This window comes from Mesocricetus auratus, unplaced genomic scaffold (assembly GCF_017639785.1).
Source record: "Mesocricetus auratus isolate SY011 unplaced genomic scaffold, BCM_Maur_2.0 Super-Scaffold_100009, whole genome shotgun sequence".
NCBI classification, from domain to species: domain Eukaryota; kingdom Metazoa; phylum Chordata; class Mammalia; order Rodentia; family Cricetidae; genus Mesocricetus; species Mesocricetus auratus.
The window spans coordinates 65,072,710-65,100,700 of record NW_024429193.1 but is presented as its reverse complement, the minus strand read 5'-3'; the positions used below and the strand labels follow the sequence as shown (position 1 = coordinate 65,100,700).

General features: G+C 46.2%; 1 protein-coding gene and 1 long non-coding RNA gene across 3 annotated transcripts in view; one reads left to right on the top strand and one right to left on the bottom strand.

Moving 5' to 3' along the window:
• Positions 1-16,009, bottom strand: part of Ints3 (integrator complex subunit 3) — a 38,148-nt gene extending 22,139 nt beyond the window's left edge. For both annotated transcript variants that reach the window (XM_005080224.4, XM_013120636.3), the window contains exons 1-5: positions 15,186-16,009; positions 7,076-7,159; positions 4,643-4,726; positions 546-659; positions 202-286 (exon numbers count right to left, since the gene is read on the bottom strand). In XM_005080224.4, the coding sequence (XP_005080281.1) occupies positions 202-286; positions 546-659; positions 4,643-4,726; positions 7,076-7,159; positions 15,186-15,332 (514 nt within the window). In that variant the 5' untranslated portion in view covers positions 15,333-16,009. The remainder of the gene's footprint in view (positions 1-201; positions 287-545; positions 660-4,642; positions 4,727-7,075; positions 7,160-15,185) is intronic.
• LOC121142423 lies at positions 186-11,074 on the top strand. The gene is made up of 3 exons (XR_005879443.1): positions 186-320; positions 4,943-5,090; positions 10,905-11,074. It is a non-coding gene; the product is annotated as an uncharacterized LOC121142423 (long non-coding RNA).
• Positions 16,010-27,991: the final 11,982 nt, after the last annotated feature.

Sequence of the window (27,991 nt, the reverse complement as noted above, 5' to 3'; positions counted from 1 at the left end):
GTGGCAAGACTCATTGACTCAAAGGCCCCCTGTGATTTTTCAATCCATTTTTTTTCCTGCAATGCATGTGGCCAGAAGATATCTACATCAGGGTCCGAGAACCCATCAGTCAAGTTCCCCAGGTGCTCGGTCATCCCCCACTGCCTAGGCTTATCTCTGGGCTCCTTCCCTTTCTTCACAGGTTCCTGCCAACAAGCTTACCTGCAATCTGCTTCATAAATGTCATGCAAACACCGTCAGCTCCCAGAACTCCACTCTTCACCAGTTCCCGAACCAACCACACCAACTAAAGGAGAGGAGAAGACACACAGAGCAGAGATGTGAGTTTGAAGAGGGAGCTGTATCAGTCACCTACAATTTAGGTGCACATAACAGCTGCAGTCCACACCCTCTCCCTTAAGAGGGCCCACCTCCAGCCTACGCCACTGACCTCCTTCCCTTTCCTGTTTCGGGTAAGGGACTCACCCCTTCCTTGTGCATGGTCAACACATGCTCTAACCCTGAGCTCCATTCCAGCCCTCCATCTCTCTCTTTTCTGGCCTTACCTGAGTGCGGCAGGTATCTTGCAACTTCAAGTACTTCTCCATAAGTATCTGGTTGATTTTATTCAGGACAATGTTCATACCATCACGACTCACCAGAGCCAAATCCCGGTAACACTGTCAGAAGTAAGGTTTGTGAGCAGCCAGTAAACTAAGACCTTGACCCCACAGTCATCCATGCAACTCCAACCCGTCTCTTAAATAACAGCAGTGAGATACCGAGTGGCAACGAACACATTGCATTCTGGATTCTTTCTTCTACAGGGCTCCTCCATTCCAAAACTACCCTCTGCTCTGTCTCTTGGGGTAGGGAAAGGACTAAAAGATTCTCTAATAAGGCAAGAAAGCCTGTTGGACAAAGCTCCTAGAGCTGTCCCTGTCCCCCAACCTCCCTTTTCAGGAAGTGTCATACTGTTTGATGCCACAGGCTGAGCAAGCCCAGGTGGAAGCCATCTGCGTTTCATCTGCCAGTAAAAGGTCACTGAAAAATGGGTTTGGGTGAAAGTCAGAAAGAAAGCCAGAGGCTTTCAAAAAGACTTGTAACTTAGCCAGATGCAGCAAAGGGAATACTAAGGGACCAGGATCTGGGAGAAAGAACAGAAATAAAATTACACTTTCTTAATAGTGGCACATGACTATAATCCCATCATTTGGAGGTTAAGAGGGGAGGGGAATCATAAGTTCAAGGCCTGACTGAGCTATAAAGTGAGACCCTTGTTTAAAACCAAAACGAAACATACCCTTGTTTGAGACAGAGTCTTACGTTGTAGCTCAGACTGTCCTGGAACTCACTATGTATGGCAATCCTCCTGTCTCAGCCTCCTGAGGTTGCAGGTATGTACTATTATAGCCACTCAAAGCTAGATGTGGTGGTGCACTTTCTTTTAAGTGACTTGTTTTATTTTATGTGCATTGGTGTTTCGCTTACATGTTATGTCTGTGAGAACACGGGGTTGCCCAGAACTGGAATAACACAGCTGTGAGCCACCCTGTGGGTGCTGGGAATTGAACTCAGAACCTCTGGAGGAGCAGCCAGTGCTCTAAACCTCTGAGCCATCTCTCTAGGCTGAGCGGTGTACAACTTTAATTCCAGCACTCAGGAGCAGAGGCAGGTGGATCTCTGTGAAGCCAGCCTGGTCTACCTAGTGAGTGCCAGGACAGTCAAGGCTACAAAGAGAAACCTTGTCTCAGGACAGGAAAACAAACAAACAAACAAACAAAAAAAAAAACCCCAAACTTTTATAAACTGAACTCTGAACTTGTCTTCTGAGATTGACAAGTTATCAGGCTCGTGTGGCAAGTGCAAGTGCTTTTACCCACTCGGTCATCTTGCCAGTTCCCAAACATGAACTTTATTAATTAACATCTTTCTTCTTTTCTCTTGAATGCCAAGTACTGAAGGTGTGTGTGTGTGTGTGTGTGTGTGTGTGTGTGTGTGTGTGTGTGTGTACATTTCAAGTTTCTTTTGAGTCACTGCTTCCCTTTCCCTTAGAGCTTTTCCTACCCTGCTTCTTCATCAATGAGATCAGGCCTTAGGGAACCTCATTAGCTGCCTCCTGCACCTGCTGAGTCCTATCCTGTCACTGTCTCACCCAAAGGGCAAAATTCAGTAGGCAGCTTCTTAGCTGGAGAGAAACCTCGGAAGGCTGGTGCAGAGACGGCATCAAGATTAACAATAAGCTGGGCGTTGGTTATGCACTACTTTAGTCCCAGCATTCGGGAGGCAGAGGCAGGCAAATCTCTAGGAGTTTGAGGCCAGCCTTGTCTACAAGAGCTAGTTCCAGGACAGCCTCCAAAGCCACAGAGAATCCCTGCCTCGGAAAAAAAAACAAAAACAAAAAACAAACAAAAAGATTAACAATATACCCAGTGGTGGTAGTGGTGTATGCTTTTAATTCCAGACAACTGTGAGCTATGACATGGATTCTGGGAACTGAAGTTGGATCTTCTGTAAGAGCAGTATATGCTCCTAACCATTGAACCATCTCTCTAGCCATGTTTTACTTCATTTATTTATTATGTTTTGTTTCGTTTTCAAACAGAGCTTCTTTTGTGTAGCCCTGGCTATCCTAGAATTCTGTGTAGACCAGGCTGGCCTCCAACTCCCAGAGACCCACCTGCCTCTGCCTCCTGAGTGCTGGGAACAAAGGCGTCTGCCACCAACTGGCCTTTTTTGGGTTTTTCAAGAGTTTTTTTAAGACGTACTATTTATTTACTTACTGTCTTGGTACTTGATGGGTAGCTCTAACTGGCCTTGAACTCAAGGCCATCCTCCTATCTCAACTTCCTAGCTACTGATCTTACAGGCATCTATCACCATGCCCAGGTTTGTGCAGGCAGAGGAAACTGGGGCCCAAACCAGGGTCTCACACTTCTACAAAGCACTAACACTGAGCTACATCCAATCAGATTTTTAAAAATTTTATGTAGTGTGTATGTGGTGTGTGTGTGTGTGTGTGTGTGTGTTAGAGAGAGACAGAGAGAGAGAGACAGAGAGAGAGAGAGAGACACAGAGAGACAGAGAGAGAGAGAGAGACACAGAGAGACAGAGACAGAAAGAGAGAGAGAGAGAGAGAGAGACAGAGACAGACAGAGACAGAAAGAGAGACAGAGACAGAGAATGCACTAACTGGACACCTTTTGGGAGTCTGTCCTCTCCCTCTACCATAGGTTATGAGGACCAAACTCAGGTCATCAGGCTTATGTGGCAAGTACATCTACATCTACCAGCTGAGCCATCTCACTGGCCCTTAAATCAGATTTTAATTATAATATCTATAAAATATATACAAGAGGCAATAAAATAATAAATAGCCCTCAGTTTTCCAACTTAGTCTTTGCAATACGTCTTTAAAACCAGTGAGCCTATATTACTGCTCAGCATCACCAAATCAATGTCATCCATTTATCTCTAAAAATTTAGTGTAGGTGAAATTGCGGTACTTGAGAGGCTGAGGGAAGGAATTCTAGGTCAGTTTAGAACATGTCTCAAATGGAGAAAGAAGAGAAAGGAAAAAAAAAAGCACAAAAACAATTCTACCTAACGAAGTTCAAAATGACTGGTCTTTCTCCTAAGAAAGCATGAATGCGTGAAGAAGTACTGTCCTAGCCCTGCATTTTCACGGGCACCCCAGGCTGGCATCAGAGAGCTCAAACACAGCAGGTCCCCACATCCACACATGCTTCACTGATGAAAGCATCTCTGCTGGGGTACCAGGAGCATCCTGTCTGAACCCCTTAAAATGAGTTTCCTTTGGTTTTCACTGAACAAACGACAACAGAGCTAGGTTCCAAAGCACCTCATGGAGGAACTGCAGTCTCGGGGGAGGGAAAAAGCTGTAAAAGCCATACAGGTTTCAGACACATGAATGAGATCCATCAATCCATAGAGCAGAAACGACAGGAGGCCAAGAGCACTTGCGTTTCCTTCCACAACAGCTGCGCTCAGTGGAAGGCCAAGAACCAAGACCCCTCACGGTCAGGTGGGTCCAGCCAGTCTAAACTCTGGCTCATTATGCCAAGACTCAAAAGATACAAAGTTGATGGGAAGTGGCTCTCTGGAGAAAGGGAAGGCTTAATTTGTAAGAAGAACAGAACCCAGAGAAACTATCCTGCCTGGTACTGAACCTCATGGAGCCGCTTCTGTTTATGAAAAGGCCAGGCTGGTTTCCAGCAACACTCATTAGGAAGTCAGACGCCACTGCACTCCGGTGTTTTCTTAATCATTACATTAGCTTATTTAATCTAAAGGTTACATGCTGCAATTTTAAGCCTGTTTCCCATCTGTTGTTCTGGGTAAGCACTCTCACAGGCTTGGGTGTCCTTTACCTCTTCCACCTCCCCAAATGAAATGTCCACCTTTGAGCTTCGTGTCTTACACCTGACACAACATTCCCGTTACTCTTATTCTCCTGCCTTTCAGCTTTAGAACCTGGGGACAGAAAGGACCCCAGGCAGGAATTCATGAATTCACTGAGAATAAGGGACTTGAGATCACATCTGGAGAACAAGGTGATTCAGCTCTTGTCAAGAGTGTGACAAAACTCCAGTTAAACGTCCGTAGATTCATAAGGATCCAGGAAAGAAAGCAAGCGCCTTACCTTCTGGGCTTGGGCAGGTTCAGTGAGGACAAGAGTAAACAGGCCTAGGCAGATCTCCTCATGCTGGGGGGGTCCTTTGCATACCTGGGAGGTAACAGAGGAAAGACAATTAGCTGTCACTCACATGTACAAGTGCAAGCACAGTTTCTCCTAGAATTCTCGGGACTCTTGGGTAACATGTAATGGGAGGAAACCAACTCTCAAATAATGATTTCCTCCTCTTAAAAAGAATGAGGCACCTATTTCAGGAGATGAGAAAAGAAAAGGTAAAATTTTACTGCTTTCTCTGATCACCTGAAGCCAGAGCCAGAAAATACAAGAGTGCCAAAGATGGAGAAAACACAGGAACTGTGAGAGCCTGCGGTGGAGACATATCTACACCAGTCATGACCACGGACAACCACACAACCTCTGAGACCTTAACACAGCAACACCTGACAACTTGCAAGTAATACCTAAATGTTTCCTCCATAAGATTCCTCTAATTTTTACCTATTATTTATTTTAGACTATTTTTCAGTTAACATAGTTAAAAGGATTCACTATAGTATTTTCACATATATGTGTATATGGTATTGTATATGTAATGCATATGTGTGTTGTATGAATATGTTCAAGGAGGCCCAAGGTAGATGCTGGATATCTTTTTCACTTAAGCGCTACCTTTAGCTTTTGAAATAGGGTTTCTCACTAAATCTGGAGCTCACAGATTTGGCTACGGTGGCCAGCCAATGAGCTCCAGGGATCCAATTGTCTCCCCAAAATCTCACTCCTAGGCTAGGGTTACATGCATGCACTGCTACTCTTTTAAGACGTTACCAAGGACCAAGCTCAGGTCATGATGCTGGGTCAGCATGCACTTTACTGACTGAGCCGCCAACCTAACCATATTACCTAAATTCTTTTCATTACTTTATTAATTTCTGGTGTGTGTTGTGCACGCACAATGTCACGGCAAGTCTATGGAGGTCACAGGACAACGTGTAGGAGTTGGTTCTCCCTTCTTCCATATGGGTCTCAGGGACTGAACTCAGACAGTCAAGCTCAAAGGCAGATACCCTTACCCAGTGAGTCATCTTGTCAATGCTATTATAGAAATCCCTTATGTGTGCTATTTAAAATTATTTTAACTGCACAGATTAACAAGAGAGGTAAAAGACAGTATGCATGTAAGAATTATTTGCAAAGAAAGGATAAAACAACATTTTCTTATTTGATAACTGTAATGCGTGTGTGCACATACATGACTTTGCATGTGGAGGTTGGAGGATAACTTGCTAGGTTGACTTCTCACCTTCCACCATGTGGGTCCCAGGGAGTAAACACACTGTCATTCTATCTATTGAGCCTACCTTGCAAGAAATTTTTGCCAGGTATGGTGGCACATGCCTTTTTTTTGAGACAGATTTTCCTCTGTGTAGCTCTGTCACACTCACAGAGAACCTCCTGCCCGCCTCCACCGCCCCACCCCATGCTGGAATTAAAGAGTGTACTACCACTACCTGGCTTTTTGGGGGTGGGGGATTTGGTTTGGTGCATGCCTTTAATCCTAGCACTTGAGAAACAGACACAAGCAGTAAGTTCAGCCAGCACAATCTATATATCAAGTTCCAGGTCAGTCAGGGCTGAGACCAAGTCTAAAGAAATACAAGTTTGAGCCGGGCGTTGGTGGCGCACGCCTTTAATCCCAGCACTCGGGAGGCAGAGGCAGGCGGATCTCTGTGAGTTCGAGGCCAGCCTGGTCTACAGAGTGAGTTCCAGGACAGCCTCCAAAACAATACAGAGAAACCCTGTCTCGAAAAAAAAAAAAAAAGAAATACAAGTTGTATTTTGTCAAAGAAAGTAGAGGACAACTCTAGGGAGTCAGTCCTCTCTTGCCATACTATGGAAACCAGGAATGAGAACTCAAGATTGTAGAGGCTGTGTGCAAAGCCTTTGACCTACTGAGCCACCTGGCCGGCCAATAACTGAGCTTTTAAGCTGTTATATAAATCAGGCAAGATGGCACAAGGTTATGATCACAGCACTTGGGAGACTGAGACAGAAGGACCTTGAGTATGAGGCTAGCCTGGATTCTATACTAATTTCAAGGGCTAGTATGCAACACATACTAAGATGTGGTCTCAGAAGAAAGATTCAAAGAAACACACTCTAGCCAGGCAGGGGCAGCACACGCCTTTAATTCCAGCACTCGGGAGGCAGGAGGATCTTTGTGAGTTCGAGGCCAGCCCAGTCTACAGAGAGTTCCAGGACAGGCTCCAAAGCTACAGAGAAACCCTGTCTCAAAAAATAAAAACAAAACAAGCAAACAAACAAACAAACAAACAAACAAACAAACAAAAAAACAAACTCTAATAGTGAGAGAGTAAAAGTTCTGTCTGCATCTCAGAGCTTCTCCAAGCAGAATGGATATTAGGAGGACACGGTACTTACATACGCGTTGAGGGCATCGTTGGCTTCTCGCTCAGAGACACCTGTCGTCATCGATGTCACAATACTCATACACCTTTCCAACCTCTGGGGGGAGGGATGGGAACAAATGGGGAGTACGTCATTAACACTGTCTATGAAGTACTTTTGGCACCAAAACATTTTAAAACTTCAAGCTTAGTCATCCTTCTACTATGCTTAAAAAAGAAAAAGAAAAGACTGTAAGCAGAATGCCACTAACGAATGTAGGAGGAGCAGCAGCAATAGTAGATGATTCTGGCCAAGGTCACCCATGTGTAATACAGTAATAATGTGTAATACCACCTTCAGGAAAGGTAAAGTCATAAAACTCACACTGCTGACTACCTCCACAGGAAAATAACAAATGGAGGACAGCCTGGAGGATGTCACCAAAGCCACCGTAAAGCAAACTGACACCATTTGCCTCTAACACTAGGAAAGTCAGGTGTGGTGGTATCCACTGTAGTCCCAGATTATTAGGAGGCTGGGATAGGAGGGTTACTTGAACAACCATGTAACACAGTATGGTCTGAGTCAGTCCAAAAATAAATGGACAAACATGAAGGCACACACCTGTTATCTGGGTACTCTAGAAGCTGAGGCAGGGGGATTCTGAGTTCAAGGTCAGTCTGGGCTGCACAGTAAAACTTTTTATAATTTTTCTTTAAATTTTAAATATAAAGTTAAAACTAAAAAACTAAGACTCTCAACATAAGTTCAGCATAAGGTGTAGATCTTGCTTTCATTTCTGACACAAGCAAACTAACTTTATAAAGAGAATTTAAGATACAATCAAAGGTTATGCATGCTTTAATCCCAGCACTCAGGAGGCAAAGGTAGGTTTTTTTGGTTTTTCGAGACAGGGTTTCTCTGTATTATCTTGGAAGCTGTCCTGGAACTCGCTTTGTAGACCAGGCTGGCTTCGAACTTACAGAGATCCACCTCCCTCTGCCTCCCGAGTGCTGGGATTAAAGGCGTGCGCCACCAACGCCAGGCAGGTAGGTAGATCTCTGTGAGTTCAAGGTCAGCCTAGTCTACACAGTGAGTTCCAGGACAGCCAAGGGCTACATAATGGGATATTGTCTCGAAAGAGAGAGAGAGAGAGAGAGAGAGAGAGAGAGAGAGAGAGAGAGAGTAGAAAACAGATAGATCTGAAGTACTGAGTAAATCAAGGAATTACTATTATGTTTTGCATGTTAAATTTAAGAAGGAAAAAGAGGGGAGAGAGAGAGATGGCTCAGCAGTTAAGAGCACTGGTTGCTCCTGTAGAAGACCCAAGCTGGACTTTCACCACGGATATGGTGACTCTCAACAGTGTTTAACTCCAGTTCTAGATAATTCAATACACATACAGACATAAAGCCAAAACACCCATATAGGAGAATTGGCTGGATGGTTAAAAGCATTGGCTGCTAGCCAGGTATTGATGGCGCATGCCTTTAATCCTAACTCTTGGGAGGCAGAGGCAGGTGGATCTCTGTGAGTTTGAGACCAGCCTGGTCTACAGAGTGAGTTCCAAGACAGCCAGAGCTTTTTACAGATGAACCCTGTCTCGAAAAAACAAAACCAACCAATTAAACAAACAAAAAACAACCCTAATGTATTTGAGACTTTCGGCTCGAGCCCTAGTACTACAAAAACAAAAAAAACCCCAAAACCATAATAATAATAACGATAACGTTTTGAGGCAATGACAAGTAAGCCCAATGTGAAAGGAACGAACAGAAAAGACAAACGTGCTTCTCCTTTGACCATCACCCAGAGTTATCTACGCCCACCTGGTAAGAGTCCAAAGAGAAGGGACTAAGGAGCCGGCTCAGCAGTTTAGCCCACTGGCTGCTCTTGGTGAGGATGAAGGTTCAGTCCCCAGTACCCACACAGTGCAGACAGTCATGAAGGCAAAACACTCAAACACAAAAGGTAAAAATAAATCTTAAGCTCCAGGATAACCTGTTCTACAAAGTGAGACCCTGACTCAAAAACAAAACAATGATAATATTTTTTGTTGTTGCTGCTGTTTTTGTTTTTTTGAGACAGGTTTTCTCTGTGTAGTCTTGGCTGTCCTAGAATTCACTATGTAGGCAAGGATGGCCTTGAACCCACAGATCCACTTGTCTCGGCCTCCTGAGTGCTGGGATTAACAGTGTTCAACACCACGCACAGCAATAATAATAAATCTTAAAAAAAAAAAAGAAAAAAGTTTAAGGTAGCAGAGGGTATATTTGTGTTGCGAGAGGAGGCTCTGATGGGTCCAAAACCTTAACTCAAAACCACCCTGAAGCTGCTTGGCTGTGACATTTACAACTCCACCTCCAACAGCAGGTCTAGCTTCAAATTAGGGCAGATCAGCAGGCTGAGCCTTAATAAATAGCAAGTGCACACTTGTGAAAAGGAACTGTGTGATCCCATGAAAGCTGAGCTGCTACTCTCATGACCTGTGAGCTCTGGGAGCCATTAGCACCTAGTTTAGCTCCTGTATAAAAAAGGTGTGGGAAGGAAAACCTGAGGCTGGCTTTTCTCTCTTAAAACCCTGTCCCTTTCTACTGAAGACAGTCACCAGACAGGACTGGAGAGTGACCTAGCCCAATGGTTAGGTCTTGCTGGCACCCTGTACCCAGCCCAGGCTGACTGGCAGCTTCAGAGTGAAAAGGGAAGCAAGCAGCAGTGCCCTAAAGCTCTACCCTGCTCACATCAAAGAAAGACGCATCGTTGCTGAGCCACCAGGGGGAAGCCAAGTAGCAGTCAGGCAACAGAGGCCCCCTGGAAGCAAGTGTGTCCAGAACTGGTTCTTGCTGGCCAGTGCGAGTCTTGTCTTGGCTGTGGGTTACTTAGCCTCTGCAAACCAGAGATAACCCCTGTATCACAAGGCTGCACCGTGCACAGTCTCAGCTAATTAAAATCTGTACAACTGTGAAGCTCACTCAGCAACTACACAAACCTAACCCTTAAAGACCTGGCTCTCCAATCTCCTGCCACTTCTTCGTTTAAAATTTAAGTTACACTTAACTGTATGTGGGAGATGTGTGGGCACAGGATGTGGGCTCATGGGAGTCTTCTACCATTAGATGGTCACGGTTGGCAGCAAGTAACCTTACTCCATAGCAGCCATCTTGCTGGCCTTCTTGGCATGTCCTTAAAGGTTCCTGAAAACTAAATCCTCTGCCACAGGACATGGATAAATTCCCAACTAATGACAGGCTTCTTCTCTTACTTTTGCCTTTGAGAGAGCATAGGAAACGCTAGGCAGTGGTGTTGCACACTTTTATCCCAGCACTGGGGAGGTAGAGACAGGTAGATAGAATTTGCGGCCAGTCTGGTCTATACAGAGTGAGTTGCAAGACAGCCAGGTTCTCTTTTAACAAGAGAACCCAGTCTCACACACACACACACACACGCACGCACGCACGCACGCACGCACGCACGCACGCACGCACGCACGCACGCACGCACGCACGCCGCACGCACGCACACGCATAGGAAGGGCGGAGAGGGGAGGCCTGAGTAATAAACCCAGAACCAAGAGTTTGCAAATCCTGCTCCAAGGCTCTACACGCTAAGTATCTTGGTGTAGTTTAACATTCATGAGGCTCTGGGTTGAGCAAAGTTTCTCTAGGCTCCTCCCCAAGGTTCTAAACTCTGATCAGAGGTGTGAGTCAACGTTATGGGACACTGCCCAGTCAAGAAGTGTGGCCTCTTGAAACAGGGAGGCCCTATGAAGGATGTACAAAGTAGAGTTCAGAATTTCAATGAGTGGACAAACACAATGAGAAAAGAAATGTGAGAACATTCCCCTTTTTTTTCTCTTTTCCAGGGGAGAGTTCCAATGTAGTTCCCCCACTACCACAGATCCTGCATAGAAAAGGTACTTATCTAAAACTGCTCCTGGTGATGCATATCTATAACCTTAGCATTTGAGAAGTGGAGGCTGAAAGATCTGGAATTCAAAGCTAGCCTGTCTAAAACAAATCAAAGACAAATAAACAAAAGGAAATAATCATGAGTCATTCAGAGTAACTAAAGAACGGCTTTCCCCAGCTGGGTATGGTGGCACATATGTCTTTAATTCCAGCACTCAGGAGGCAGAGACAGGGGGATCTCTTGAGTTTGAGGCCAGCCTGAGCTAGAGTGAGTTGCAGGACAGCCAGGGCTACACAGAGAAACCCTGTTTCAAAAAAACAAAACAAAACAATGAAGACCCACTCTCCTCAAAGTCCACAGAAAAGCAAATGTGTAACTGGGTAACAGCACCCTTTCCCCGAGTCTCTGAAGGTCCTCAGGAAAGATGAACTCACACACACACACAGCTGCCAGCAACTGCTGGCAGGATGGCCCCGTTCAGAGTAAGCTCTCTATGACAGCACCACAGAGAGCTGAGTAAATATTTATCATCTCCAGGGGCTCTGGAACTCATTTTTCTAGTACAACAGCAGTGGATGGCATGGGGAGGGGGGGAAGATTGGTAGGGGGGGAACCTTCCAGCCTCTCAGTGTATACCTGAAGGGGAAGTTAGAGATGCAAATCAGAAGCACCCTCTAAGCGCCCCATTTCCCTCTCCCTGTGAATACACACCCTTATGGGAAGAGGGTAGCCTTGAAACACTCATTCTACTGTCTTCAGAAAAGGGAAATGCGATCCAACCTATACAATTTTTAAGAGCCCACATCATTAAGAAGTGATTGACCATGTTGGGCTCCAAGCATAGCCAGCCTTTCCTATTGGCATATCAGAGAGAAGATGGACTCTGGCAAACACCCTGCAGATTTTCCAAGGAGTGACCTATATTCTACAATCATGAATATGTGAAATGACGATTTAAGGGGAAAAAATTAAAAATGACTCAAAAGTCATCCCTCGAGATTTCTCTCTTGGAGTAAATATGGCGGGGACACACGTCTATTTTGCCAAACATAATTCTGCGACCTATCTTGAAGATATTCTGATTTCTTGGGCCACAGCTCCTGCCTTTGGCCTGACTTCAAAGTGACTGGCCCTTCCCTGGCAAAGGAATAGCCAGGACTGTGAAGCCTCACGAGACTAGGAACTACATGTTCTAAACTCCTCCAATCTCTGGCACTATTTTTATCTCATTCCCTCCCCAAACTAGGATGGGGATGGGCAAGAATACTTCAGTCTTCAAAGGGAGGAATGAGGCCAAAGAGAAGGATACAGCAAACACTCCCCAGGGTGAAGAGTCACAGCCCCTGCCAGGACGACCGTGAGCCGTGCATCCCGCTCCAAGCCTGTAAGGGGCCTTTGATAATCACATTCAACTGTGTCCACAGCTTCACTACCCTCGTCTGGTTTCTCAGGACTTCTTGTCACACGATACTGTGTCCTTAGATGATAAACTTCTGGGTGGCACACCTCACGTCCTTCTCCTATTTTCCTATCAGACTCCACACACTTTAAGCACAGAGTCAAAGAGCTGACCTGTTTTCCTGGGCCACTGGTGGGCCGATGATGGAAAATTACCAAGTCAGAATGAGCAGAGGTCAGTTGGTCAACAACAGGTGTTGATAACTTCTGTGAGCAAAGATCTGTGGGGAGGTCCAGCGGAAGAAGAGGCCAGCAACCCTGGCCCTCAGACTCAATGGCCTAGCAGGGATAACAGAGCCACACCCATGGGGGAAAGGCTAGTGTAGCAAGACTTGCTGGAAAATTCAGATGCAAAGGACAAATTTAGAGGCAAAGCAAAATATGGAGTTTGAGACACACTGGAAGCATCCACACCATGAAAGAGATCAGAAAGGAACAAACGAACCCTCCCTTTTCTCCTGAGGAAGCTGAAAGTTCACTCTGAGTCTAAGAAGGCAACAACATAAAGGCTTCTCTCCTCTCATGCTCTCTCCAGTCAGATCACTTACTGTCCAGAAAAGGTTGCTGTAAAAGAGTCCTGGAGGAATCAGGGTGAGATCAACAGACTGCCATCCAATCCTGAAATCCGTCCTCCCCCTTGCATCTGCTCTGGTGGAGGGATCAACTGTGATCAGTCACCTGCTGACTTTCTATCCTCCTAAAGCTCCAGTGCAGGGACACCACGCTCAATACTTTAATCAAAATGGTCACAGTAGGTTCCAGACTCAGTCAGGCAGTGGTGGTGCACACCTTTGATCCCAGCACTGGAGAGGCAGAGGCAGGCAGACTTCTATGAGTTCAAGGCCAGCCTGGTCTACAGATTAAGTTCCAGGACAGCCAATAAACCCTGTCTTGAAAAACAGGAAGGAAGGAAGGAAGGAAGGAAGGAAGGAAGGAAGGAAGGAAGGAAGGAAGGAAGGAAGGAAGGACTGGACAAACCAGGTAAGACTACATATTCAGACATTATCTGAAAAAATAAAACAGGGCTGGGGAGAGACTCAGCAAGCATGGTAAACAAATGGAGGGAGAGAACCAAACTCACAAAGATGTCCCCTGACCTCTAATACACATTTCAGCATGCATACCCCCAACACCTATCTGTATCTCTGTATCTCTGTATCTCTCTCTCTCTCTCTCTCTCTCTCTCTCTCACACACACACACACACACTTTTAAATGAAACAGAAAAATACAAAACGAAAAACCCAAAATGAGGCAGAGGATGGTAATTAATAGGGCATGGTGACACAGGCTGGCCTTGAACCTACTATCATCTTGCCTGAGCCTCTTTGGAGTGCTGGAATTACAACCTGTGCAACCATGCCTGGCTTAGAAGTAATGTTTACATTCTAATCATGCTCATCTTAGTTGATTTAAAAAAAACAAAAACAACAAACAGAAATAGCAAACTTTCTCTAAATGCACACAGAATTTACAGTGAAAGCATAATTCACTTCCAGCAGACATCTGCTGGTGGATAAACCACAAAGTTCCTATAAGGTCACTTTGATTCAAGTGCACCTATTTTTTGAGACAGGGTCTGTCTATGGTAGTCTGGCTGTCCTAAAGCTTGCTATGTAGACCAGGCTGATCTGAAATTCACAGAGATCCTGCTGTCTTTGTCTCCAGTGCCCGGCCACGAAGTTCACTTTTTGTTCTATGATCTTGTGACCTAACATACTTTCTTTTCTTCTGTCTTTTTGTTTCTGGAGGTAAGGGCTTGTTAATGATGCCCCAGCTAGCCTAGAACTCACCACACACACACACACACACACACACACACACAATCTACCTGACTCAACCTTTCAAATGCTAGGATTAATGGCATGAACCACCATACCTGGCAATCTAACATTTTTCCAACTGAGTTTAACCTGCCTACTCTAGTATCTGACACCGCAATGTCAGGGAAACAGCCTGTGGAGAGGGCTTGTTCATTCCCCCCTCCTACCCCTGGATAAACACTGAATTGAATGCAGTAGGCTTTACACACAGTTTGGCAATCAGTCAGTTCTGTCACACATCCTAAGTAAGTCTTCCTGAGTGTAAGCAGTAGAAGGGGCTACACTAATCATCTCTCGTTAGTCAAGGACAGGGTGAGTCCAAGTAAGGTAAAGGGAGGGGGCCATGACTTCTCTCTCACTCATGTTCTTGCTCTCTCCTTTTTTGTGTGGACTCGTTGGTTCTGAAGAAAGCAGCCCCCTATATCCCGGCTCACCCCACTGCTATGGCTGAATGTACCCAACTCCACACTACTTACTTGCTAAGTCTTCACTCACTCTAAATGCCCAGTTAGAATCACTGACAACTGTATCCACACACAATGATACCACCTAAGAAGTGGGGCCAAGGCTGTAGGAAGCTGCCAAGCCTCAGACCCCTGCCTGTAAACACATATATACTTTTCAACTCCACACACTCCAATAGGGTGGATATTTTAGACAGCTATTGATGTGTATGTGGGAAGGAATGAAAATAACTTGGGTAAATACTGATGCTACATCCCTTCTGCAACCAACGCCCCTCACACCCATTTTCATAATAGCGGCAGCTGTTACTAGGGCAACCTGTCCAGGAAATTGCCCCACACTTCTTCCTCCAGGAGCAGGAAGCCAGAGCAATGTTTCTGCCTTGGAAAAAAACTTGAAGGCCTCTTCTCCCCACCCCCACCCCGTATCCGCTCCAGCATCCCTCCTCAACCCAATTTCTTAGCTCCCTTCCCCACCCCCCACACCTACCTCCTCTAACTCATCCTTGGCATCCAAACTGGTTGAAAGTAGCAGCCTCCCCCCTCCTGGGGCTCCTGCTCCCGCTCCTCCTCCTCCACCTCCCGCTGCTCCTGATGCAGCAGCTGCTGCGGTCCCCTTTCCCTTCTGTAACTCCATGGCTGCAGCCAGGAGACCGGAAGAGGTCAAGGGAGTGGACGGGTGTTAAGTCCTAGAAATGGAGAACTCTGGCTTGCCAAGGACGAGGAGTAAGAGGAACAAGTGGGAAGGAGGCCACAGGCCCGGCTTTCCTCACTCTTGCCTCCTCTCCTGCGGAATGGGAAGGCGCGGGTTCTCTAGAGGCTCCCTCTGGAGTGGCCGTGCTGGGGCAGAGCCTTAGCGCACAAGCACGGCGGACTAAGGGTCTGTGCCCTGCAGGGAGGTGGGCAAGGCTGCCACCCTTGCAGAAGTGGAGAGGGAACCCTCTGGCTTCTTATCCTGGAAGGAGGGGAAACCCTAAGTTTGCCTCTCGACGTGTGGGAAGGAGTCCTGGCCCTGCAGTGGGGGTGGGAAACCTTCCTGGCGGGGTTGGGAAACGCGGTTCCTTGGAATCCGGCCCCTAGCGGGTGAGGATGCGGCAGGAGCGCTATGGGAGGACCAGCTTCTCCCCACACCACACACAGGCGGCCATGGTGGAAGGGCGGGGGAGGATGAGAGCGCCCGAGCGGGCCGAGTCGTCGCCGGCGCCGGAAGTGAGCAGTCGCGGTCCCGGGCGTCCGCCAATAGCGGCTTCCGCGGTGGCGCCAGGTCTCTAAGGAGTAAGCCGCCGCCGCCGGACTGGCCTTTTCCCGGGCTGCCAATTGTAGGGAGAAGAATTGAGCCCGGTATGATGGGCAACAAGTGTGCCCTATCGCATCCTTCCTCGGCATCGGGAGGCGGGACGGGAGGTACGGAGTAGGTGCGAGTGCCGGGCGATCCGGAAAAAGCCGGGCTGCGCCTGCGCGCGCCACCGCGCATGCGCGGCGTCTGCCTCCCGCCCCAGTCCCTACAGGTGTTCGGAACGTTGTCCTCGGGTTGGCGCGGAGGCTGCACACCTACCCCCTAAAAGGCTGTGCGCGGGGAGGAGCGGCGGAGCCCCAACCCCGAAACGGCCCCATTGCAAACGCCCTCGGGGTCGGAAGCTACTTCCTGAAACTGCGAGTGCTACGCGCAGCCAAGTGTGTGAACGCTTGGTGTGCAATTAGCAGTAAGACTCTGAAAACATCAACCAAAAAAAGTGGCTTGATCAAACCAAATAATCCGAATCGTGCCAGCGCTAGCTTTAACACAATTTGCTAAATGATGGCACCTCTTCGTCCTTTGAGGCCCAGGGACTGACTAATGTCACAGAAGTCTGCTGTTTTTACACACACAATTCATTGAGAATGCTGTGGTTTGTTGTGATCATAGCAGGGCTTGGGTTGTGTATATGAGTTCCTTTCTTCCTTATTTTATTGTGCGTCTCAAAGACTCATTTTTAGGAGTATGAACCTATTGCTGTATACAGCTCCAAGCCGGTCGTGGTGTATATGCTTGCAATCTTAACATCTGGGAGGCTGGGTCGTCCAATTTATGTCCCCCCCCCCAATATCCTTGGGTATAGGCCTATCCTCCTGTACTACCATCCTGGACTGGCTGGTCTCCACATATGCTTCAGTCCTGCATAAGCTTTGACTTCCTTCTGGGTGTAAGGAGTTGTTTTAGCCACTGAAATACTAATTACAATAGAGTTACGTACCTGGGACAATGTATTAGATGAAAAGAAAAAAAAGATGTACAACGCTTTGTTTTGACTGCCTTGTAACTTCCTTCAGTAAGCTCTATTCAGAAGTTAGTGATGTAGTCAGGCGTGGTGGCACATGCCTTTAATCCCAACACTCGGGAGGCAGAGGCAGGCGGATCTCTGTGAGTTCAAGACCAGCCTGGTCTACAGAGTGAGTTCCAGGACAGCTTCCAAAGCTACACAGAGAAACCCTGTCTTGCCGGGCATTGGTGGCACACGCCTTTAATCCCAGCACTCGGGAGGCAGAGGCAGGCGGATCTCTGTGAGTTCAAGGCCAGCCTGGTCTACAAAGTGAGTTCCAGGACAGCCTCCAAAGCCACAGAGAAACCCTGTCTCGAAAAACAAAAAAACAAAACAAAACAAAAAAAGAAACCCTGTCTCAAAAAACCAAAAAAGAAAAAAAAGTTAGTGGTATAGCTGGAGTTGGAGCTGCATTCGATCCTCAGTACCCTCAAATGGATAGTAAGCACCATGCAGTGTTTGTAAAGTGTGTATTTTTGTTTCTTTGTTTTCGAGACAGGGTTTCTCTGCGTAGCTTTGGAGCCTATCCTGGCAATTGCTCTGTAGAACAGGCTGGCCTGGAACTCAGAGATCAGCCTGTCTTTACCTCCTAGAAAAAAGAGAGAGAGATTAAAAAAGCAAAGCAAACAAACAAAAGAAACTCCTGCGTGACTGAAAAGTTTTTTGTTTTTGTTTTTGTTTTTGGTTTTTTTGGTTTTTTCGAGACAGGGTTTCTCTGTGGCTTTGGAGGCTGTCCTGGAACTTGCTCTGTAGACCAGGCTGGCCTCGAACTCACAGAGATCCGCCTGCCTCTGCCTCCCGAGTGCTGGGATTAAAGGCATGCGCCAACGCCCGGCGAAAAGTTTTTTTTTTATTTGTTCTTTTTAATCTATTTATTATTTTGGGTTTTTTTTTATTTTGTTTTGTTTTGCTTTTGAAGACAGGGTTTCTCAGCTAATAGCTCTGGCTGTCCTGGAACTCACTCTGTAGACCAGGCTAGCCTTGAATTCACTGAGATCCACCTGCCTCTGCCTTCCAAGAGCTGACATTAAAGGCGTGTTCAACCACCGCCTGGCCTTTTTTTCTTTTTTCAAGTGTGCATTTGTTGTTTTGCTTGTATGTATGTGAAGGTACCAGATAACCTGGAACTGGAGTTACAGACAGTTGTGAGCTACCTTGTGGGCGCTGGGAATGGAACCCCAGTCCCTGAAGAGTAGCCAATGCTCTTAACCGTTAAGCCATCTTTCCAGCCTTAAAAAACGTTTTTTTATAGGACTTCCCCTTCTCTGTGCTTAGGTAAGGAAATAAACTGCAATTCTTATATACATATTAATTAAAACAACTGACATTATCAAAGGCTTGCTGTGTGTAGGAACACTGTATATTTTAGTTGATTTACCCCTGGAGTAAGTGCCAACTCCTTTACAGATGGCAGAACTGAGAAAAGCAAGCTAAGGCAGGATAGCCAAAAATTCAAGGCCAGACTAGATTACACTGTGAGTTCTAGAATGGCTAGGAAAAGAGAGTTCTAACAGGGTTCCAGACCTTAGCACAACTGACTCCAAGATGGAAATGCCATTCAGGCTGTAAATTCAGCATGTTGATAGCACCACCAGCCAAAATGAAAACAAAGACCTACCCCATCAAAGTCCACATAGTTCTGGGACAGTCTCTCAATGTACTAGCCTTGCTTTTTGGTTTCTGTAGCTCTGGCTCTGGATAATTGTTCTTGTTAACTGAACTATGTCAGCCCAGGGCCAAACTGGCCTACAGAGTGAGTTCCAGGACAAATTACAGAAAAAAGAAAGAAAAAAAGAAAGAAAATCCATGTCGTAGCATTATTTTCTGGTAAATACCCCACAATAAGACCCTGACTCATAAAGGGGGTGGGGGATATGCTGGAGAGGTGGCTCAGTGGGAAAATTGCTTGTACTAGAAATATGAAGATAGAACTTTGGGTCTCTAGAAACCATGTAAAATCCAGGTAGAGGAGTCCTGGCCAGTCCTCCCAGCACATAGGAGACAGAGGCAGGTGGAGCTCTGAGTTCAAAACTAACCTGGTCTACATAGCAAGTTCCAGGACAGCCAGGACTGCACAGAGTAACTCTGTTCAAAACAAAAATATTTTTAAATAAAATAAAAATTTTTTAAATCCAAACAAACAGAAGCAAATGGAATCGTTATTAGGGATATATATATATATACACATACATACACACACACACACACACACACACACATATATATATATATATATAATACATATACAGAGAGAGAGAGAGAGAGAGAGAGAGAGAGAGAGAGAGAATGCCAAAGCATGTGTTTCCTCATGTGTGTGGAAGTCAACCTTTGTTGTCATTCTTAAGGACAACCCTGTGCTTTTATCATTGTTGTTCCTTGGGTTTTGTTTTGTTTGGGGCCCAGGGCTTGCTGGATAGGCTCCACCTCCCTGGCCTGACATTGCAAGCTTGTTGCCATGCCTGGGTTTAACATGGCGCTAGTGGTCAAACTCAGCCCTTCACTCATGCAGAGCATTCAACTGAGCTCTCTCGCCCACCATTTGTTATTTATTGATTGATTTCTTTTTGAGATAGAGTCTCATTATGTAGCCCTGACTGACCTTGAACACATGGCAATCCTCCTGCCTTAGCCTCCCAAGTGCTTGGATTACAACATGAACCACCATGCCCTGCTAGTTCTGGTGCTTTTAATGAAAATAAATGTGCGCCCTGCCCCTGCTAATTTACCTCATAGAATAAAATTATTGAAATGCCAGAGCAGAAAGGAAAATTGAAACTTCCTTACAAGCACAGTTGCACAACGTTGGGCATTTCTCCTTTCTTTCATCCCAGAGTCAATGAATAATGAATGACCTCTTGACTTTTTTCAAAAAATTATTTTCTCAACTTTAAGATTTATTTTTATTTTATGTGTATGAGTGTTTTGCCTGCATCTGTGTCTGTGTATCATATGAGTGCCATCTTTCCAGCCAAATTTTGGTTTCTCTGCAGTTGGGTATTGACTCTAGGACCTCACGCATGCTAGGCAAGTACTCTATCACTAAGATACACTCCAGCCCTTTTCTAGTGAAAAGGCATGTTATTTTGAGATAAGGTCTCACTAAGTTGCTCAGGCAAGGCTTGAACTTGTAATCCTCCTGATCAGCTTCCTAAGTAGCATAACAGGCCTGTGCTACTAGGCTAAGTTTCCTTTTATACTTTTCTAAACATATATAAACAGGTGTCTGCATATCCATTTCCCCTACTAAAGATGGTGTGTATCATTATAAATATACTTTTTTCTTTTTGAAAACAGGCTTGCTCTGTGGCCTATGTTAGCCTTCAAGATCTCTCTTCTTCAGCCTCCTACATGTGGGAATTGTAGGCTTATTCCACCATACCTGGGGTTGTCCATTTCATTTGTTATTTTATTTTCCTGTATTTTGTTCCTCTATGATTTGGTGTTTGTAGGCCTGCCTGGGCTATGGAGTTAGTTCATGTTAGTTCAAGGCCCAGTTAGGCAAATTAATGAGACCCTGTCTTAAAATAAAAGTAAAGTAAGGGCCAGGGATAGGACTCAGTGGTAGAGTGATTGTCTACCCTATGTAAAATCCCAAGTTCAGCCCCCCCCACCGTAGTCTGCTCCAGACAAGTTCACTTCATTTAACTCTGCTGTGATCGGAACCATTGCATTGTCTTTTTTCCTTCTTATAATTTGACATTACAAAGTACTTGTCAGGATATTCAACTGGCAAACAGGAATTACATTATAAACTTATTGTGGGCAGGGGTGACCTTAAACTCAATACCTAGTGCTCTGTCACCCCAACTGAATTAAAGGTGGATACCACCAACCACATCTGGTTTAAGACTTCTATAAACAGAAAGATTCCTTCCAGAGAAACTTTCAAGGGTTGTAGTGTCTGTAAGCTATCTGTAAGCGTTTTGGCTGGATGGGGATGGGGATAGGTCAGGTATTCTGGCACTCGGGAGTCACAGAATACTGAATGTTACACAGCTCAGGTGGATAGGTATCCTGGAGCTCGGGAGCCAAGGACTACCACAGCTTGTAGCTGCTGATAGCCCTGCCTCAGGGAAAGGCTTCCCCAGTGGGGATGTTCGCCCAGTGTAGCTAGCTCGGCAGGAGGTTTCTTGGGCGAAGTTGCTACAGTTCAGCTCTGCTCCAGGAGAGCGGAGTTCTGCCAAGGGAAGGTTTCCCTGGCAAAAGTGTTACAGCCCTGCTCGCTCTGCTCTGCCCAGGGTCGCCCCCGCTCTGTCGCCACCACAAAAGAAGATCTTTACCCAAAGTTCATCCAAGGGGTTTATTGGGAAGGAAGGATCCAGGAGAGTGGCTGCCCTCTGAGGACAGCCAGGTAGTACAAACAGCCACAAGCTGAACAGACACAGGGTTTACATAGGGCTTCCAGGGTGGGGATTGGTCAGATTTTAGTGCTGAGCTCAGATTGGCTAGAGTTCTGCTGGAGGATTGGTTAGTTTTATGCACAGGATTAGGGTCAGATATGGCTCTGGTTTCAGGGCCAAAGTGTGTTTCTTTCTCTGGTCTTTTTTAGCCTTTTGGCTCCAATTTTAGGGCCAGGGTGCATTTCTTCCACTGACTCTGATTCCAGGGACAAAGTGTGTACTTTTGGCACTGGTTTCAAGGTCAGGGTACATTTCTTTAGTTCTGGTTGCAGGGCCAAAGTGTGTTTCTTTGGTGCTGCTCAGGGTGTGTTTCCTTCACTGGTCCCTTTTCCCTACAGTATCTCCTTAATTCAGGAAGATTCCAGTTATAGCTGTTTAAAAAATAGATGATCTGAGCCGGGCGTTGGTGGCGCACGCCTTTAATCCCAGCACTCGGGAGGCAGAGGCAGGCAGATCTCTGTGAGTTCGAGGCCAGCCTGGTCTACAGAGCGAGTTCCAGGACAGCCTCCAAAGCCACAGAGAAACCCTGTCTCGAAAAACCAAAAAAAAAAAAAAAAAAAAAAAAAAAGATTATCTGGGATGGGAATGTGGCTCAATTGGTAGCATTCACAGAGCCATCCCCGAAACTGAAAAACAAACAAACAAAACGGCATGGTGGTACACACATAGTAAGGTGGTAGAGGTGACAGAACCAGAAGTTCAAGGTCATCCTCAGCTACAAAGTTGCAAACCAGTTTAGGCTTGGGTCCTCTGTCACAAACTGTGATCCTATTACTCCAAACTCCTGGAATTTTCCATTATAATCTAGAATGTCACAGCTATTTTGTTGGGTTTGTTTTCTTAGACCTTGAACTTCTGATCCACCACCCCCAAGTGCCAGGATTAGAATGTTCCACACCATACCTAGTTTTCTTTTTTTGGTTTTTCCAGACAGGGTTTCTAGGTGGCTTTGGAGGCTGTCCTGGAACTTGCTCTGTAGACCAGGTTAGTTTTGAACTCAGAGCTCCACCTGCCTCTGTCACAATCATGACTTTTTTTTTCTTTCTAGCTTTTCCTTCCTTCTTTCCCTCCCTCTTTCTCTCCTCCTCTCTTTCCTCCTCCTTGTATCCCAGGTTAGCTTTGAACTCCATGCTTTGCCAAAGATGACTGACGGTGACCTCCAGCCTTCCTGCCTCCATCTCCCAAGCTCTGGGACCATTGGTCTGTGCCATCAGATCTAGCTAACATTTTTTGTTTGTTTTTTGCTTTCTGGGACAGGGTTTCTGTGTGTCACCACCACTGCCTGGCCCCGCTAACATTTTTTTTTTCTTTTTGGTTTTTTCGAGACAGGGTTTCTCTGTGGCTTTGGAGGCTATCCTGGAACACCCTTTGTAGTCCAGGCTGGTCTCGAACTCACAGAGATCCGCCTACCTCTGCTTCCCGAGTGCTGGGATTAAAGGTGTGCACCACCAACGCCCGGCTCTCCGCTAACATTTTTATTTGTTTAGAGTGTGTGGTGCACAAATGCTGTGGCCTATGTATAGAAATCAGAAGATAACTTTTTTTGTTTATGTGTTTTTTGTTTTGATTTTTGTTTTTGTTTTTGTTTTTGAGACAGTATTTCTCTGTGTAGCCTGGCTGTCCTGGAACTCCCTCTGAAGACTAGACTGACTTTAAACTCAGAGACCTGCCTGCCTCTGCCTTCCGAGCTGGGATTAAAGGCTAGTGACAGGGCCTGCATCTCAGAGGATAACTTTTTCAAAGTCATTTCTCTTCTACCTTGCCCTAAGACAAAGAAGGTCTCTCCTATTCTGCTGGTGGTATTGCATATGCCAAGGCAGCGGGCTGGAGTTCCCAGCAGCTCTCCTGGTTCACTCAGTCTCACTGTGGGAGCTCTGGGATGGCGCACTGGGCCACTGAATTCAGCACTTTTTGTGTTTGTTGTGCAGATCAAAGGCGCGATGATCAGGCTTGCATAGCAAATGCTCTTACACACTGAGCCCACTCCTGGGCCTCAACACATTTACCTCTGTAAGACACTGTCCTAGTGAGTGAGATGGTGTCGATATTCATAATACCTCTATGTTTAGGACTATTTATTTATTTTTACAATAGAGAGAGGAGAGGCTAATGAAATGACTCAGCCCATAGAGACTCTTGCTGCCTAGCCTGACAACCTAGTTTCCATTCCTGGAACCTGTGTATGGTAGAAGGTGAGAACCAATTCCCCTAATTTCTACAAGCATGCAGTGGCATATGCATACATATACTAAAATAAAAATAAAATAAAATTATCTTTTTAGCTGTGTGGTGGTAGCACACGCCTTTAATCCTAGTACTTGGATGGCAGAGGCAGGCGAATCTCTGTGAGTTCAAGACCAGCCTGGTCACCGGGCGTTGGTGGCGCACGCCTTTAATCCCAGCACTTGGGAGGCAGAGGCAGGCGGATCTCTGTGAGTCCGAGACCAGCCTGGACTACCAAGCGAGTTCCAGGACAGCCTCCAAAGCCACAGAGAAACCCTGTCTTCAAGAAACCCCCCCAAAAATAAATAAATAAAAATAAGTTAGTCGGTGCTGGTGCATGCCTTTAATCCTAGCACTCAGGAGGCAGAGGTAGGCAGATCTCTTGAGTTTGAGATCAGCCTGTTCTACAGAGTGAATTCCAGGACAGCCAGGCTACACAGAGAAATACTGTCTGGAAAAACAAACAAACAAAAAAGATGTTTTTATTGTGTTTTTTTTTTGAGACAGGATCTTTTTTTCTGTAACCTTGGGTGTTGGGGCTGGAGAAATGGCTCAGTGGTTAACAGCACTGGCTGTGGGGCTGGAGAGATGGCTCAGAGGTTGAGAACACTGACTGTTCTTCCAGAAGACCTGAGTTCAATTCCCAGCAACCACATAGTGGCTCACAAATCTCTATGAGATCCAATGCCCTCTTCTGCCATGTAGGCATACATGCAGACAGAACAATGAATATATAATAAATAAGTCTTAAAAAAATAAACCGGGTAGTGGTGGCACATGTCTTTAATCCCAGCACTCAGGAGGCAGAGGCAAGTGGATCTCTGTGAGTTCGAGGCCAGCCTGGTCTACAGAGCCAGTTATAGGGCTGGCTCTGTAGCTACTGAGAAACCCTGTCTTGAAAAAACCAAAAAACCTTGGGTGTTGGTTCTTCAGCTGTTTTTGTTTGTTTGTTTTTAACGATTTATTTTTTATTTTGTTTGTATTGATTGGTGTTTTGCCTGTATATATGTCTGTATGAAGGTATCAGATCCTTTGGAACTTGAGTTACCGTTGTGATTGCCATGTGGGTGCTGGAATTGAACTGGTGTCCCTTGGAAGAGCACTCACTCAGTGCTTTTAACTATTTGGCCATCTTTCCAGCCCCGGAGACAGGGTCTTACTATAGAGTTTTGCCTGTGCTGGAACTCACTGAGATCCACCTGCCTATTCCTCCCAAGTGCTGGAATTAAAATCGTGAGCCATCACTGACTGGCCGGAGGTGAGTTTTTATGAAAACATGTTTTAGTACTGTGTGGTTTTGGTAAGAGAACCAGACCATCAGAGCTGCGCTAAGGATGAAAGGCAACAGTTGATTCAGGATAGGAACTGCTCGGCTGTCTCAAGAGGAGAGAAGATAGCCCTGTCAAAATGGGGAATTTGGAGGGCTGGTGAGATGGCTCAGTGGTTGGGAGCACGTGACTGTTCTACCAGAGGTCCTAAGTTCAATTCCCAGCAACAATATGGTGGCTCACAACCATCTGTAATGGGATCAGGTTCCTTCTTTTGGTGTGCATATATATATGTAACACATGAATAAACAAACCTCTAAAAAAGTGGGAAGCTTAGGCTTTACAGGGTGATTTTAGTCAGTGGAGATGGGTGCGGAGGCATGGATAATGATTCACGGGACGAGGTTCAAATATTAAACATAGTTTATTTCCAGAAAAAGTCTGCAAGAAGTAGATGGCTGGTGCAGGTTCCCGCTCTAAGGATCCAGCAGGCTGCTCCCTGTGAGCCGACAGGACACCAGAGAGAGCCATCTGCCTGGACCCCAAACCTAAAACTCACTCTCCTCCACGTCCTCACCTGTGACCACGGGCGTGGTGAGCACTACACAAGGGGGACAGTTAAGGAAAAGGAGCTGTCTCAGGCAAAAGAGACTGCAGTAAGGCAGCTTTCATGAGGATGGGGTGAGGGGAGGAGAGACACGGGGACGGAGTTCTCTGGCTGATGGGATAGCAGGAGGCTATGGCCAAGCTGTTCTGCTGAGAGTCTCAGAAGTGCATAATGTTCAGTTTCCATTTCCTGGAAGGGGCTGGGTCCCATGTGGCTAATCCATCTTGGTGTCTTAGGTGACTTCATTTTGGGCCAAAGATCTGGGCCACACCAACAAGTATAGTATTATCAGATATTATCATGCATGCCCAAAACTATAATGGTCCTTAAAAAGATAAAAATGGTGCACACCTTCAATCCCAGCACTCAGGAAGCATAGGCAGATGGATCTCTGAGTTCAAAGCCAGCCTGGTCTACAGAGCAAGTTCCAGGACAGCCAGGGCTACAAAGAGAGATCCTGTCTAAGAAAAGGGAAAAAAAATGAAAGCATAGTAACAGTAAACATGTGCACTTTACCTCTAAACCTACAACTTGATTGATTGGAAATTAATGCATACCGCATGTCTTAGGATCTGTTCTAGTGCTTCGAAGAGACACGATGATTATGGCAACTTTTATTAAAAAAAGTATTTAATAGCAGTTTGCTTACAGCTTCAGAGGTTTATTCTATTATCATGGCAGAAAGCATGGTGACGGGCAGGCAGATGTTGTAGCAACAGCTGAGAACAACATCCTGAGCCATTAGCAGAAAGACAGAGACTGGACCTGGTGTGGGCTTTTGAAACATCAAAGCCCCTCTGAAGTGTCATCCCCCCCCCCTTAGACTACCATTCCCTGGTGACTAAGTGTGTAAATCTATGAGCCTATGAGGCTGTTCTTAATCAAACCACCACACCGCCCCACTATGTGTGTATGTACAAGTGTTCTAAGTGACAGCTTCTGAAGCACGTTGGAAGAGAAGGATCAATGTAGCCACAGTGAAATGGCTCTCTGATGTAACTTTGTCTGTGTGGGATGAAAGCAGGTGAGAAGAGACTTTTCTCTAACGGTCAGTTGAAGCTATTGTCAGGCAAGCTCCTTCCTGCCACCACCCTTTCCCAGGTGGAGCCAGACACAGGGGAAAATAAAAGGGATGTGCAAAGGTAACAAAACCTCACGCTCTGGGGTCTAGATTGCCTTTTGTGCTTACTGACAGAAAACTGGGCCATAGCTGATAAAGCCAAATCTGCCAAAGAGATAATGCACCTTCTAACGGAATCTCAACCAAGGATGCTAAGATCAGCAAACTATGCTTTCTCAGAGCCAGAATGTTTGTCAGCTGAGCCCTGCTTGTTAGCGATTCCTCTCCCAACCCTAAGTCTAAACAGCACCTTATAAAACCACTGTCTTGGGGCTGGAGAGATGGCTCAGAGGTTAAGAGCACTGACTGCTCTTCCAGAGGTCCAGAGTTCAATTCCCAGCAACCACATGGTGGCTCACAACCATCTACAATTCACTGTCTTAGTACTCTACTGCTGTGAAGAGACTCCGTGACCACAGCACCTCTTATAAAGGAAACATTTAAATGGGGCTTACTTACATGCTCAGAGGTTCAGTCCATTATCAATACGGCAGGAAGCAGGTAGCCGCGGTGCTGGAGAAGTACCTGAGAGTTCTATATCTGGATCCACAGGCAGCAGGAAGAGAAAGTCACCGGGCCTGGATTGAGCATTTGAAGCCACAAAGCTCATCCCCAGTGACTCACTTCCTCTACACCTACTCCAACAAGGCCACACCTCCTAATCCTTCTCAAGTAGTGTCACTTCCTGATGGCTGAGCAGTCAAATATGTGAGCCTACCAACACCACAATTAGTTTTACTAAAGAAACTTCCCCCAAGTCCTGTGTTCACCTCAGGCTCTCACATATGAGAAGCCCCCACTCTACCACGTAACCATGTCCCCGGGCCCAGAACTCTTTCGTGGGTCTTTGTGTGTGGTATATGTGTGAGGAATCAGGTGCTCGAGTTTAATGTGAACGGAGGACAAAGATTAACTTCAGGGGTGTTAGCATCCAGGCACACCTTGGCCCTGTCCCTTGGGGGCCTGGCAGAGTGTGTCACCCCTGTAAGCATGGCAGGCAGTACCCTGGTTCTGTATTCAGGCACAAAAGGCCCCTTTAGGAGACAAGTGCTGCCCATTCCAGCTCTCTCTTTCCTGCTGCTTCTCTGAAGAGGCCTGCAGGTCTTTGCACCCCCTCCCTCCCTCCCTGCCTCCCTCCCTCCTTCCCTCCCTCCCTCCCTTCCCCCCATCTCTCCCTCCCTCTTTCTCTCTCTGTTTCTCTCTCCCCTTTCTCCTTTTCCTTCTCCTACTCCTCCCTTCCCCTTCATTGACTTCCTGTGGAAGCTCTGTCCGAGTGGCATGTTTGTCCCTCACCCACCGTGGTTTGGACCCACCTACGCCAAGATCCCTCTGGCTGTGGGTCCTCCCCTACCAAGGTGTCTACCTCTGCACTCTCATT